The following is a 13,289-nucleotide window of genomic DNA, read 5'->3' on the forward strand; positions in this document are numbered from 1 at the left end:
TCTATAAGGAAACATTGCAAACTTCTCATAAATACAGAGCAAAGTATGGTTACATATGTGCATTCAGTTTGTTATTTCACAAAAACTAAGAAAGCTACATACAGTATTTGTACTTTTTATATATAACTAAACAGAAATATTCACATATCAAGAAAAAAAATAAGACATTTAAATATTTTTGGGGGCTCATTCAAGAAACATTAAAGAATTTCTGTGTAAATTGCTCTTGAATCCATTCTTAGATAAATCATTGCATTGAATTAAATCTGGTAATTTACTAAAGAATGGTTTTATGAACAACTTAGACAAATTTGTTATTCTTGTGTTTCATAAATGAACACATAAATGTAACATTTTTAACAGATTTCTTTACAGATTAATACAGTCTATGGTGAGTTAATGCTACAGCTGTTGGGCGGCTACGTCCCGAAACCCATAAAAAAGTCCTAAAATCATTGGCCCAGATGTATCTTTTGTAAAAAAGTGTCATGTTGCATTCCTGTTGATTTAGATTGACATCTGTCATTTTAATTGAAACATATAAAAGGTGTTACACATAGAAACAGAATATATTAGGAAGAAATAGAAATAAAAGGATTTTACAAAATGGATAAATCAGAACCATTAGGAGTGGGCACATTTGACTCTTGAATGTGGTTGCTATTTCCTAAAACACAATTTTGGCCTTCCGAGCACTGTTTTGATGGACATGTGACTCTTAACATGCCATCATCAGATGGTGTATACATGTGAACCTCATAAGTCTGACTGTCCACTCTGAACATTGGGATAGTGCTTGCCATACACATCTGGTTATCTTGAACATGATGGTTATTGCCGGTTATCATCCAGATGGCAGAGCAGGGCTGAGACTGACATGTTCGGTGGTTGTCTGGTTGAAAAGTGTGATTGTCATAAATTTCCCACACTTTCAGCTCACCATCCTTTGCCTTTGATTGAATGTTGTTGGTGTGTCTGTTCTTCATGTCCTGCTCTTCTGGGCCTGACTTGTTCTTAGCTGGTGTGCCACTGCACATGTCAAAGAAGGTCAGAAAAACTGGGATAAAAGTTAAGCCATGGAAGAGACCAAAGAAGATCACCAAGAACATAATTTTAAAGAAAGTTCTAAAGATATAGTTCTTTGAAGCAGACAACACCACCACCCCAAGAATAGTAGACACAGCCCCCTGCAAAATAGGGTATCCTAAACTAAACAGGGCTTCCACTGCCTTTTCATTCGCACTGGGTTTCTTATTAGAGACAAAGGCGTAAGATATATGAGCAGAGAAGTCTACAGAAAAACCAATGCAGACGACAAGAATGATCATGGAGATGGTGTCTAAATTAACATCCCACAATGCCATGAACCCAGTGACCCCCACAATGACAGATGCAATGGAAAACGTGACCCAAAGGGAGCACAGAGGGTTTGGGATGAGGAGAAGGGAGATAAGCAACATTACAGCCGTTGTAACCCCAATGTTCTGGATGGTGTTGCTGACTATCACCGCATACTGGTCATGGTAGATGAAGGCGGGGTGGTATACCAGTAAAGGAACAGGGCACTTTTGTGCTGTCTCTCTTAAGTTATTCAACATATTCATCTCATCCAGTGCGGTAGAGATATTTACTGTCTGTATGAAGAAGCGAGATGCGTAGATGGAGTTGTTGGTGAAATTGACGTCCTGTTTAAAATCAGAATAAAATCGCAGAAAGGTTCCCAAGTTATCTTTGAAGACGTCTTCAGTGCTCAGATTGAGTTTGGTGTAATATCCGTAGTGCTTGTATGATTTGATCCAGGAGGTGAATATATCCTTTTCAATGAAAGATAAGTTTTTGAAATCTTCAATGCAAGTTTCGAGATCTGACATGTACTTTTCATCCCAGTACGGAAATTCCCGTCGGATGACAACCATGATGTTTGGACCATATTCGGAGAAATACGCCTTCTCGTTGTCATAGTATTTCACCACGTAAGAATCGTCAGCTGCTAAATTACGGAGATCAATTCCTTCTTGAATTTGAAAGCAGCCATAAATGCTGATAATCAAATAGATGCAATACAACACAATCACAAAGACCTTCGTCCACGACTTCGTCAGAAATGGGCCGTAGTATTTTTTAAAGAAGCGATTCATTGGTTGTACCTCCTCTCTGCCAGTATGGGGATCGTAAGCACCTCCAACGCAACATAATTCATACCACTTGGACTGACCCACTGGACACTCCTCTGGTACTTCCTTGCATGTCAACCAATGCTTGTTGCTGTTTTCTCGCCGTCCATTAAGAACGAGGAACGCGCCGAAAAATGTGATGCTGTAGATGTAGCAGAAAAGGATGGAGGTGCTGGTGTACAAGCAGAAAGAGCGTACTGACCGGAAGGGCGTCATGAGGCCGATGTAGAAAGCGAGCACGTCTGTGAGCGTGGTAATGGTGATTGAAATGGCCGCCTCTTTGTATGTATTAGACAGACGAGTCTCCACTCGATCGTGAACACTGGTCTGCTGCCAACAGGAAATGAGAATGAACATGTCGTCCACTCCGATCCCTATTTAAAACACATTTAAAAAAAATCACTGTTTAATCTGCTAATATACATTAAACACTGTAGACAACTGGCTTTATAGTTATGTTTTACCTAATATCAGGAATGGAGAATTAGCAACTGTCATGACAAATGGGACACCAATGTGTAACATCATCCCAAAAGAGGACAGAACAGCGAGTCCAGCAGAGAACACCCCAAATGTAGCAACCCATGCTTTGTTTCTGACACAGTCAAACCTGGAAAAACAGACAAAATAGAATTTTTAAGGATTCCTCTCAATTAAATTCAACTATCCCTCAGTTAACAATTGTCATTTTGAACAAATCATGTTTGGAATAATTTTTAAAAAAGATTCGTTCATTTGTTTTGAATGTAGTTGGGATATGTGGGTTGAACGAATCATTTCTGTTTCCTATACAGAGGCTTTAACATGACAAATGAATGATGAAAGACTAGGACGAGGAGATGCAGTACGGACTTGAAAAGGTGAATTATTTCCGAACTTGTAATATGATTAAAGATTGCGTATGTGTACAGGTTTGACAAATTTGATTTAAGATTTGTTAATTTTGCTGAACGAGATTCAGAGATCCAATCAAATGATCCAATTTCCCCATCACTACTCAGAACTTTTTTAAATTTTAAAACAATTAACATGTACATTATCTAGAAACAAAAAGTCAAATGTGGGTTCTGAGAACATGTAAAAACATCTACACAGAAGCGCTGGTAAAATCATGTGCTAGAAATTTGCACAATACTCTGGGAAACAGAAAATAGCCTAAATATTCAAGTTAACATACCTCAAACAAGACAGAATGGAGAATGCAATGGCAATGACATATGTGATGGAGAAGAGAGGAATCACATCCTTTGTGTTTGCCTCAAATTCCACCTGCCTTGACAAAGATGTGGAATGGGTGACCTGAGGATGCAAATTATATTGTTGACTACATCATTTTAGATTTAGCTCAAAAGAATAGTTACAAAAACATTTATTATTTTAAATAAACTAATGAATGAATATAAAAAGGATAACACATTAAACAAACATTTACACCAATATTTCCCAGAAAAAAAAGAAATTACTGTTTTTGCAAATAAACTATATATATATATATATACATATATATATATATATATATATATATATATATATATATATATATTTATATATAGATATAGATATATATAGATACACACACACACACACACACACACACATACACATATGTATTCATATATGTACAGTACAGGTCAAAAGTTTGGAAACATTACTATTTTTAATGTTTTTGAAAGAAGTTTCTTCTGCTCATCAAGCCTGCATTTATTTGATCAAAAATACAGAGAAAAAAAATAATATTGTGATATATTATTACAATTTAAAATAATTGTTTTTTAAATTGATTATACTTTAAATTATCATTTATTTCTGTGATGCAAAGCTGAATTTTTAGGATCATTATCACATGATCCTTTAGAAAATCATTCTAATATGATGATTCATTATCAAAGTTGGAAACAGTTCTGCTGCTTAATATTTTTTTCAGAAAACATGTGATACTTTTTTAGGATACTTTGATGAATAAAAAGTAAAAAAAAAAAAAAAAAAAAAGAGGCTATGTTTTTAAAATATAGATATTTTGTAATAACAATATACACTACTGGTCAGTAATTTGGGGTCAGTATTTTTTTTTATTTCTTTTTTTTTAAATAAAATCAATACTTTTATTCAGCAAGGATGTGTTAAATTGATAAAAAGTGATAGTAAAGAAAATTTATATAATTAGAATTATTTTTTTTTTTTTTAATAAATGCAGTTCTTTTTAACCTTTTATTCATCAAATATATTAGACAGCAGAACTGTTTCCAACACTCATAATAAATCAGAATATTAGAATGATTTCTAAATGATCATGTGATAGACTGGATGTTACATGTGACACTGAAGGCTGGAGTAATGATGCTGAAAATTCAGCTTTGCATCACAGGAATAAATTATTGTTTTTAAAGTATATTCAAATAGAAAACTTATTTTAAGTTGTAATAATATTTCACAATATTACTTTTTTTTTTCTGTATTTTTGATCAAATAAATGCAGGCTTGATGAGCAGAAGAGACTTCTTTCAAAAACATTAAAAATAGTAATGTTTCCAAACTTTTGACCTGTACTGTACATACTTATGCAGTAGGCCTACAGCCCTTGTGACAACTAGCATCGATTGCCATCAATAAAGACCTCAAGCAGGAGTACATAAATAAAATATAACCTACCTTAATGAAGTTTAGTGATAAATTCGAGGGAAAAACCTTCAGGAATTCATTCAGCCATAAATCTGTTCTGGAGCGATTATCCTCCTTTAGGAAATAAAACAGGCGCACTGCTTTTGCACTTTTAATAACAGAAGAGTTTATATTCACTCCACCAACCGAATAGCCCAAGAAAATGTACGAGAATCCAAAACGAAAGAAGGGAAAGGTGAGCTCGGTCGTTTCTAGATTATTACCATAATATTTGTAAATGTCCAATATCTTATTGGGTATGCATTTCTTGTATCGCCTTGCGCAAAGTCCCTCAAAAGTGAGCACCTCGTGACCCATGGACACATTCAGCTCCTTGACCTTCCTGTGTAAAGTTACTATCTCCTGAAAGGCAGCGTCTGTGAGGATGTTGGAGGATCTTGACACCGCTATGAAGGACGCGTAAACTCCATCCGTGTACAGTCTCTGGTTGGAGAACACCGAGTCGTTCTGTGGGAAGTTCTGCTGCACGAACTGCCTCTCCAGTTTTGCAGGACCGTTCACAGGTGTGAACTGATCCTCAATGTCATTGGCCTCACGATCTTCTAAGAAATAAAACCCACTCCCCAACACCGCAGAGATCAGCAGAGGAGAGATGAAGAACCACCACGGGTAAGTTCCCACAAAGCGACCGAACTTCTGGAAGCAGATGGAGATCGGCTTCTCCACGCAGTCTGTGGTGCATCCAGCCATGTTCAGCGGCATTTTGGAAAGATTAAAAGAAAAGTTTAGTGGGGCAAAGGCTGTGCTAAATAAATTAGATTAACGTAAACCTAACTCTCTCTGTATCTGGATTGTGTCTGAAGCATTTAAAGTTTAAATTAGCTATATAAACTAGATAAAAGTTGATTTAGAAAGAGCTTCATAATGCATGCGTGGTATGTGAATATCCTGACGCATTTTTGCGTGAAAATCTACAGGGATCAAGCCGAGAGCGACCACTCACGGGCACATACAGAAAATTATATTTAGACAGACTGAATGATTGATTAAATTATGCATAAAAATACATTATTTAACAGTTATATTATTTTATGAAAATATTATTATATATAAATATATACACATATATTACTCATTTATGTATATTACCCAAAATGTCTGAAGTATGCTTCAATTAAACCTGATGCATGATTAAATTATGCATTAAAAAATACATTATTTACCAGTTATATTATTTTATAAAAATATTATTATATATAAATAAATACACTTATATATTACATATTATTTATCTATATTACCCGAAATGTTTCAAGTATGCTTATGTCAATTATGATTGATGAATGATTGATTTATTCATGAATATTAATTTTTTTTATTTTGTATTATTTTTTTTTTATTTTATTATTTTTATATATGTATATGTTATTATATATTTATGTATATTGCCTAAAATGTTTGAAGTATGCTTCAATTAAACCTGATGCATGAATGATTAAATTATGCATAATAAAATACATTATTTAGCAGTTATATTATTTTATTAAAATATTATTATATATAAATATGTACAAATATATATTTGTGTATATTGCCTAAAATGTTTGAAGTATGCTTCAATTAAACCTGATGTATGAATGATTAAATTATGCATAATAAAATAATTATTTAGCAGTTATATTATTTTATATATTATATATAAATATGTACACTTATGTGTGTGTGTGTGTGTGTGTGTGTGTGTGTGTGTGTGTGTGTGTGTGTGTGTGTGTGTGTGTGTGTGTGTACAAAATACCATTTATAACCATTTTATATTTAATTTATAAATATATTAATATTTATATATTTTAAATATGTAATAATTTAGCATTAATGAAATGATATTTGTTCAAGTTATTGTTACTGTTTTTCATAAAAAGCTTAATTTTTAACTTGCTGGTTTATTGAATTAATGCAGATTTGTTTACAACCCACACAAATAGTATGTATTTGAAAAGAGTTGCCAGCAATTATAAATAAAGATTCTTTATTGATTTGTTGCAGTTCATCAGATTCAGCAAACAATGCTCTTAATAAAAAAAGTTTGGTGTACAGGGCTGAGATGGCTTTATGGTTCTTTGGATATTAAAAACTTTTTTGAAGTCACATTATATATTCTTCAGATAAGTGTGCTTTCTGGAGTCTCAAAATCATCATATATAGCTTTCTAAACATCTAGAAAAGTAAATGGCTGTAAAAACTTGTGGTTCTAATTGGAATTAATAACAGATTAACATTTCTGAATATAATAAACTATATTTTAGAAATATAGAACAACTGAGTTAGGACTTACGTCGCGGTTTCTGCTCATTTTGCTCCATCAGGACAGAAGATGTGAGGAGAGAATGACATGCAAGTTCATTACTGAACACAAGGCTCCATTCATGCCTTTCAGTTACCTCAGTGCTTAATTAAGCTAACAAAAATGGCTTTGACTCTCATAGCGCTTGTGATTTGCCATTAGGAGATAATTGAGGGGCTCAAATTATTTCTGCACAACTGATACTGTTCTTGTATTTTACAGTGTCTAATAGTAACCTGCTTGGAACATATGCAAAAACATCTGTTTGGTTGAAGTCATTTCTTCAGTATTTCTAAATTTAACAACTGCTTTAGTTTTTCTTTTTCTTTTTAGACATAAGAATTGACAGGCCTAGTCAGTTTTTGTTGTCCACTAGATGGGGCTAGTGACCTGTTTTTTTGGTATGTACTCCTGCAGCACACTATATTGGGCAATGAGTTGTTGTCATGGTGATCGGGTCAGGGTGAGATCAGAGATGAGAGATTGTCATGGCAACTGAGTCTGCGAGAGAGCAGAGCTGGGTTGCAGTGCTGGCATCTTTGACTTCAACTGTTTCGTATGTGTGTGTGTGTGTGTGTGTGTGTGTGTGTGTGTGTGTGTCTTAATTGTATTTTTGACTTGTACTTGACTATTTATTCTACATGTACCCTCATTTTTTCAATGAAGTCTATGCTATTTTTCCTTATATTTTGGAATAAACTGAAGAATAAGAAAGTACAATGATATACAAAAGACAAATATAAACAAAATATTATTTAATTTGTATTTAATTTTTAATTCTCTTCTCCTTTGTTCATACAAAACTCAAAATTAAAACCAGGATACAAAATTGTAAATGTATCCAAAAATATTCACATATACCCAGTGCATTTTTTTCAACCCCCTGAATCTGGCATTTACTCCTTATATCATTTAGTGCATAAATATGTACCTGTATTAAATAGAAAATGAACTCACTTAAGACCGAAATCTACTAAATGTAATATTTAAATTTCACATCATGTATAAAATATATCACATTTGGTTATATTTAGTGATCTTTAATGCTAGTGTGTTTAATACTAACTATTAGTATTTCTGATTTTGACAGTAGATGGGCCAGTCTCAGGCAGACTGCAGTAAAACTTGGACCCATCAGGAAGAGAGATGTGTTTTCACTCCCATGTGATGCTGAGCATCTTACAGCTGAGTTCCCAGAGGCGCTGGGCCATCTCATCATCCATAGCAGCCTGGGAGCATTTTGCAGGTGCGCAGTCACTGCGTGGAGAGCAGGAGACAGGTGAGTATGAGATAAGATGGTCTAACGGACAAATTAAAACATGCCTGAACTGTTGCAGATTGTTTTATAACACACCATGACGTCATGCACAAATGTTTATCAGCAATAATTGAATGCTGTGGGATGATAATATCGAATAGAAAGACAACAGAACATGACCTATTGAAACTGTGTGTATTTATGGTGTACTTTGAGTAGATAGAGTCTGGGTAGTTGTGATATTGTAAGCCCTACTGTAAATCAGGTACAACCTACAGTTTTGCTGGGACTGAGATGAAAATCAGCTGACCTGTAATATTTGCCGCTCTCTGTCTCCAGTTCAGGGGCCACGGCACAGAAGATGCTGGTCTGAGCTCCCTGCGCAGATGTTTTGGTGAATGGTTTTGCTAACCACATAGCAGCTTGTTGAGGTTTATTCAAGTGTCTCCACAGTTCTGTCTGGACCACTCCAGGATGAAGAGCATACGCTGTGACTCCAGTACCTGAGACGCCACACAAAGACCAGATGAGAAGGATTATTAGGATTATTTTCGCATCAGTTATTTTATTAGAATAGGATACCAAAGGACAAGGTCAGAAATTATCCAGCGCTAGAGGCAAAAATGCCACAAAAATGAACATGCGCTAGAGGCAAAAATGCCACAAAAATGAACATTGTGTTTTATAATATACAATTTTTAGTTCTATCAAAATGGTTTAGACCAGAGATGCCTAAATCATATGACAAAAGAGGGGACAAATAATAATTATAATTTAAAAAAATTGCAATTGAAGCATATATTTTATCTATTTGTTTAAAAATCAATTTCATTATTAATGTAAATTTTAATATAATATAGTTATTATAACACAATATTTACTTTCAGCCCACGGCCCTCAGTTAAGATTTTTGGTCTGTCATGGTAAAAAATTTTAGGAACCTCTGCTAAATTTTATTGACCATCAAAAATTGATTCAACTGAAGCTTTTGACAGAAATCAAAAGTTGTAAACATGTATTATAATATATGCTAAAAGAAGAGTAAAAATTCTGACACTAACACAGAAATTAAATTAAATATTAAATATAAAATAAAAATTGTGCTTGAACAGATTACTTTCTTTCAGATTATTAGTTTGATTTTTTTTTTATTTTAATTTATTTATAATTTATATTGTGAAATATATAAACAATAAAACTGCCCGAGCAGATCATATTTATATTTAGTAACGTAAATATCAAATTTAAAAAGACGCACCTTCTAGTCTTTTGGCCAGCGAGTGAGTGAACAGAATGTTTGCCAGCTTGCTCTGACTGTAGGCTTTCTGTTTATCATAATTCTTCTCACTGTTGATGTCCTCAAGGTTGATGGTCCCCCACTGGTGTGCCATGGATGAGACATTAACGATCCTCGCAGGCGTTGATCTTTTAATCAAATCCAATAACAGATATGTCAACAGGAAGTGACCTACAGGAAGAAGAACAGTGCTGATGTCTCCCGTAATTTCTTTTAGTGTTAAAAATGGTGTTCGATTTGGACAAATTACGCATGCTTACCCATGTGGTTCACTCCTATTTGCATTTCAAAACCATCTGCTGTCTTTCCATAAGGACAGACCATCACACCAGCGTTATTGATTAAGATGTTGACTTGTTTTTCCTCTGAAAGACATCCCTGATACATCATTTATAAGGAAGGCATCTGTGAAGGAATTTTTAGCATATCCTGGTGATCTCACCTTTATTGATCTTCTCTGCAAATTCTCGGATGGATTTGGAATCTGCCAGGTCAAGCCTGCTGGTAACAACATCCTGGTTTCCTGAAGCATCCTTTACTTCCTTCAGGGCTGCTTCAGCTTTCTCAGTATCTCTGCATGCCATGATAATACGTGCTCCTAAAGAAAAGACAACAGAAAGGCAGGAAGATGACATTTTTCCATCAGACATTATAGTAAAATTAAACTGTATAAAAAATGCCCACCTCTCTTTGCCAGGTTTATGGCTGTCTCTTTACCAATTCCAGTGTTGGCTCCAGTAATTATAACAGTTTTACCGTCAAGTCTGGCATCAGATGACCACGAACGAAACATATTTCTGAGGAGGAAAGGCAAAGAATAAATGTAACGTTCATGCAATTATGTTGCTTTATTACTCAACTTGGTTCCTATGGGCGTGGGTTGGTATGAAACCTAGTTTCAGGTGCTCATTTGAAAGGTGTTAAAATATAATCCTTCGTTTTTGCCCAGTCGTGTCTGTTCTGTCTTCGATTCAAACCATCTGAAGTATATTTTCATTCATATGAATGAAGATCCCTTTGCTTTACTTCCTCGGTACAATTGTAACAGGTAATTGAGCAACATTCTACTGTCAACATCTATTAAACATCTGAAATATAACATATACATATCTGTTCATACCTTAGAGATTGCATTTTACGATGATTTGTATCCGGACACAAAAATAGGAGTTCATAAACTATCAATAAGACAAAAACAGCCTGATCAAAAGTCTCGCACTGTCACTAGTGGGAGGAGTCAAATGGTGTATAAGGAAGACTAGTGGAGTTGCAGTTTGTTATTGGTCAGAGACCACGAAGCTCCGCCCTTTATTACGTATTTCTATTTCTTTTTCCAACTGTATTTATTTTTATTTTATGTTAAAAGTATTTTAGGCTTTTATTTATTATATGCCAACAGAAATATCATTAGTATCTGGAAAACGGAAAGAACCGGTATATTTATTTAGATTTAAAAATGACTAGTTGACGTGATATTTACTTTTACCAGGAGATGTCAGTAGATGCATAATAAAGAAATAAGCAGGCGTCTAAATATTTGTTTGCGGTTAGCATTTTTATACAAGGGCCTGAAATGATAATAATGCTTCTACTTTGCATTTTTCTAATAAAAAATAAATTAAAAAGTCGATATATTGCACTAGGCCATCTAAAAAACAATAACTAAAAAAAAAAAAAAAAACTTTTGCTTTAATGACAGCTGCACTCATTGATGGCATAAACATCGTCACTTTGTGTACATTTTGATGCCAGTGTTTTACAACTTGACCTCCATTTAATTTTCACCACGTCCTGTGACAAATGAATTTTAAGTATACAAAATTATAAAAGATCACACAGTGAAATGCTCTAGAAAGACTGCCTTGTCATGCCCTAATTTGTTTCACTAATTCACAACTTCGCTAAAATTGTCAAAATGTTGCCATCCTCTGCATCAAATAATTTTGGCTTCTACACACTTCCATCTCGCTCTCTCTCTTTCCAACCCACCTACACTTTGTCACCCTTTCTCTGTGATGGTGAGATTTGAACTGATAATGTTTCTCAGACACTGCAGCACATCTCTCCAAACACACGATGCTGCGGTAAGCCACATTTGATGAAAAGTATATTAGCCTGTGTCTAACATGTAGGCTATTAATAGACAGCACTGCTGCAAAGTTCCTCGCATTGCAGTGATATGCCCTTATTTGTAATTCAGCGTCTGAGTAAATGCAGTGAAATGCTGCACTGTATAATGACATCTTCCATATACATTTCCAACTGCATTTATATATTTAACATACGCTTAATTGTGCGTATAGCGACAAGTGTAAAATTATATTTCACTGTCTATGCATTGCATGTAGCTTAAACGACAAATAAAGACTGACTTAATAATGCATAGTGTATAATGCATGATGGTCGCATGCCACCAGGGGACAGTATTACCGTTTACAAATTTTGCGTTTACATCAATCTTATTCGTGTAGAGATTTATTAGTTAACTACTTAATTATTCACGTACACCCAAATGTGTACTTGTGTAATATTAATGCTCATGACAATGTAATGTAAATGTCAAGACACCTCAACACCGGTCAAAGCACACTTTGCTATCTCAAACAGGAACTGCGTTGTCAGCCATCATATGATAATGTGTAAGCAAACATTTCCTTCCACCATTTGAAACTGGACAGCCACAGAGAGAGGGCTATAATTAAATCCCCTCTGATTAACAGTCACCTCAAAGATGACACATTAATGGTCAAACTTTGAGTTTTAGAACAAGCAAAAAAAAAAAAAAAAAAAAACACCTTGCAATACCTTTTGCAGCACTTCTCAGTTTTTGATTTACAAGTGACAGGCTAAGTTTTCTTAGGAAGCATCCAAAGTTGCCATAAATAATAATTATGCTGTCATGATAGGCCTTTCACTCACCTTCACTTTGGAGAATGCTTTACAAATATGACTCACTAGATTTATTTGAATGTAGTTGATCTTGAGTGATTATGGGTCTCATTAAACATATATGTGGAAGCTTAGACATGTTTACATAGATGAAAGATTCTCTTGGACACTATTCTACGAAAGCAGAAACGGCGGGTGCCTCCAGAGAATCATTATAAAGGTAATAATTCAGGACTAACCAGTGTGCCTTAAAACAACAATGCATTGTTACCTCACTGTGGTTTAACTGGAGAATGACTCGAGGAATATAAAAAATGGGGGAATATAAAAATAGCGTTGCTTTATTTTGACCACTCTGGACCTGCTAATTAACTCGGTTATATAATTAGTTACTGTGCTCTACTAAATATGGGACATCTTTCTTTTGCTTGCTCTGTCAACACGATGTGTGTCAGTTCATAATAAGAAAGAACGTGGCTGCTGTAGAGTTACAGGACCTGAGTGAAAACAAGGAGATTTCAAGGAAATGAAAGTCTAAACAGACAATCTTTGAAAAATAATACAAGCTTGTTTACTGAATACTGCACAGTATTTACTGACTATTTTCTTTGAAAATTAGTATGTGCAGCGATAAACATTGCAGTATTGCAATATTTTTCATGAATTATAATTGTATTAAAAATTATATCTGGTTTATCTGTCACACTAAGA

The 13,289-nt window shown here is 34.4% G+C and overlaps 2 protein-coding genes across 2 annotated transcripts; both read right to left on the minus strand.

Moving 5' to 3' along the window:
- Positions 1-190: 190 nt before the first annotated feature.
- ptchd3a (patched domain containing 3a) lies at positions 191-5,818 on the minus strand. The gene is made up of 4 exons (XM_042752119.1): positions 4,824-5,818; positions 3,352-3,473; positions 2,639-2,784; positions 191-2,548 (listed from the first exon to the last, which is right to left on the minus strand). The coding sequence occupies exons 1-4, from the start codon at positions 5,553-5,555 to the stop codon at positions 600-602; spliced, it is 2,949 nt and encodes a 982-aa protein (XP_042608053.1). The 5' UTR covers positions 5,556-5,818; the 3' UTR covers positions 191-599.
- A 2,067-nt stretch (positions 5,819-7,885) lies between these two features.
- rdh12l (retinol dehydrogenase 12, like) lies at positions 7,886-10,954 on the minus strand. The gene is made up of 7 exons (XM_042752118.1): positions 10,810-10,954; positions 10,374-10,486; positions 10,132-10,287; positions 9,950-10,054; positions 9,651-9,860; positions 8,703-8,895; positions 7,886-8,391 (listed from the first exon to the last, which is right to left on the minus strand). The coding sequence occupies exons 1-7, from the start codon at positions 10,821-10,823 to the stop codon at positions 8,289-8,291; spliced, it is 894 nt and encodes a 297-aa protein (XP_042608052.1). The 5' UTR covers positions 10,824-10,954; the 3' UTR covers positions 7,886-8,288.
- Between the last annotated feature and the right edge of the window lie 2,335 nt (positions 10,955-13,289).

This window comes from Cyprinus carpio, chromosome B24, assembly GCF_018340385.1.
Source record: "Cyprinus carpio isolate SPL01 chromosome B24, ASM1834038v1, whole genome shotgun sequence".
NCBI classification, from domain to species: Eukaryota; Metazoa; Chordata; class Actinopteri; order Cypriniformes; family Cyprinidae; genus Cyprinus; species Cyprinus carpio.

Coding starts and splice junctions, on each gene's coding strand:
- ptchd3a (XM_042752119.1), bottom strand. CDS start 5,555: ATGCCGCTGAACATGGCTGGATGCACCACAGACTGCGTGGAGAAGCCG. Junction 2,785..3,351: donor TCCATTCTGTCTTGTTTGAG/GTATGTTAACTT, acceptor CTGTTTTTCCAG/GTTTGACTGTGTCAGAAACA. Junction 2,549..2,638: donor TTCTCCATTCCTGATATTAG/GTAAAACATAAC, acceptor TGTTTTAAATAG/GGATCGGAGTGGACGACATG.
- rdh12l (XM_042752118.1), bottom strand. Junction 9,861..9,949: donor AATAGGAGTGAACCACATGG/GTAAGCATGCGT, acceptor TTCTTCCTGTAG/GTCACTTCCTGTTGACATAT. Junction 8,896..9,650: donor GCTGGCCAAAAGACTAGAAG/GTGCGTCTTTTT, acceptor GTGGCGTCTCAG/GTACTGGAGTCACAGCGTAT.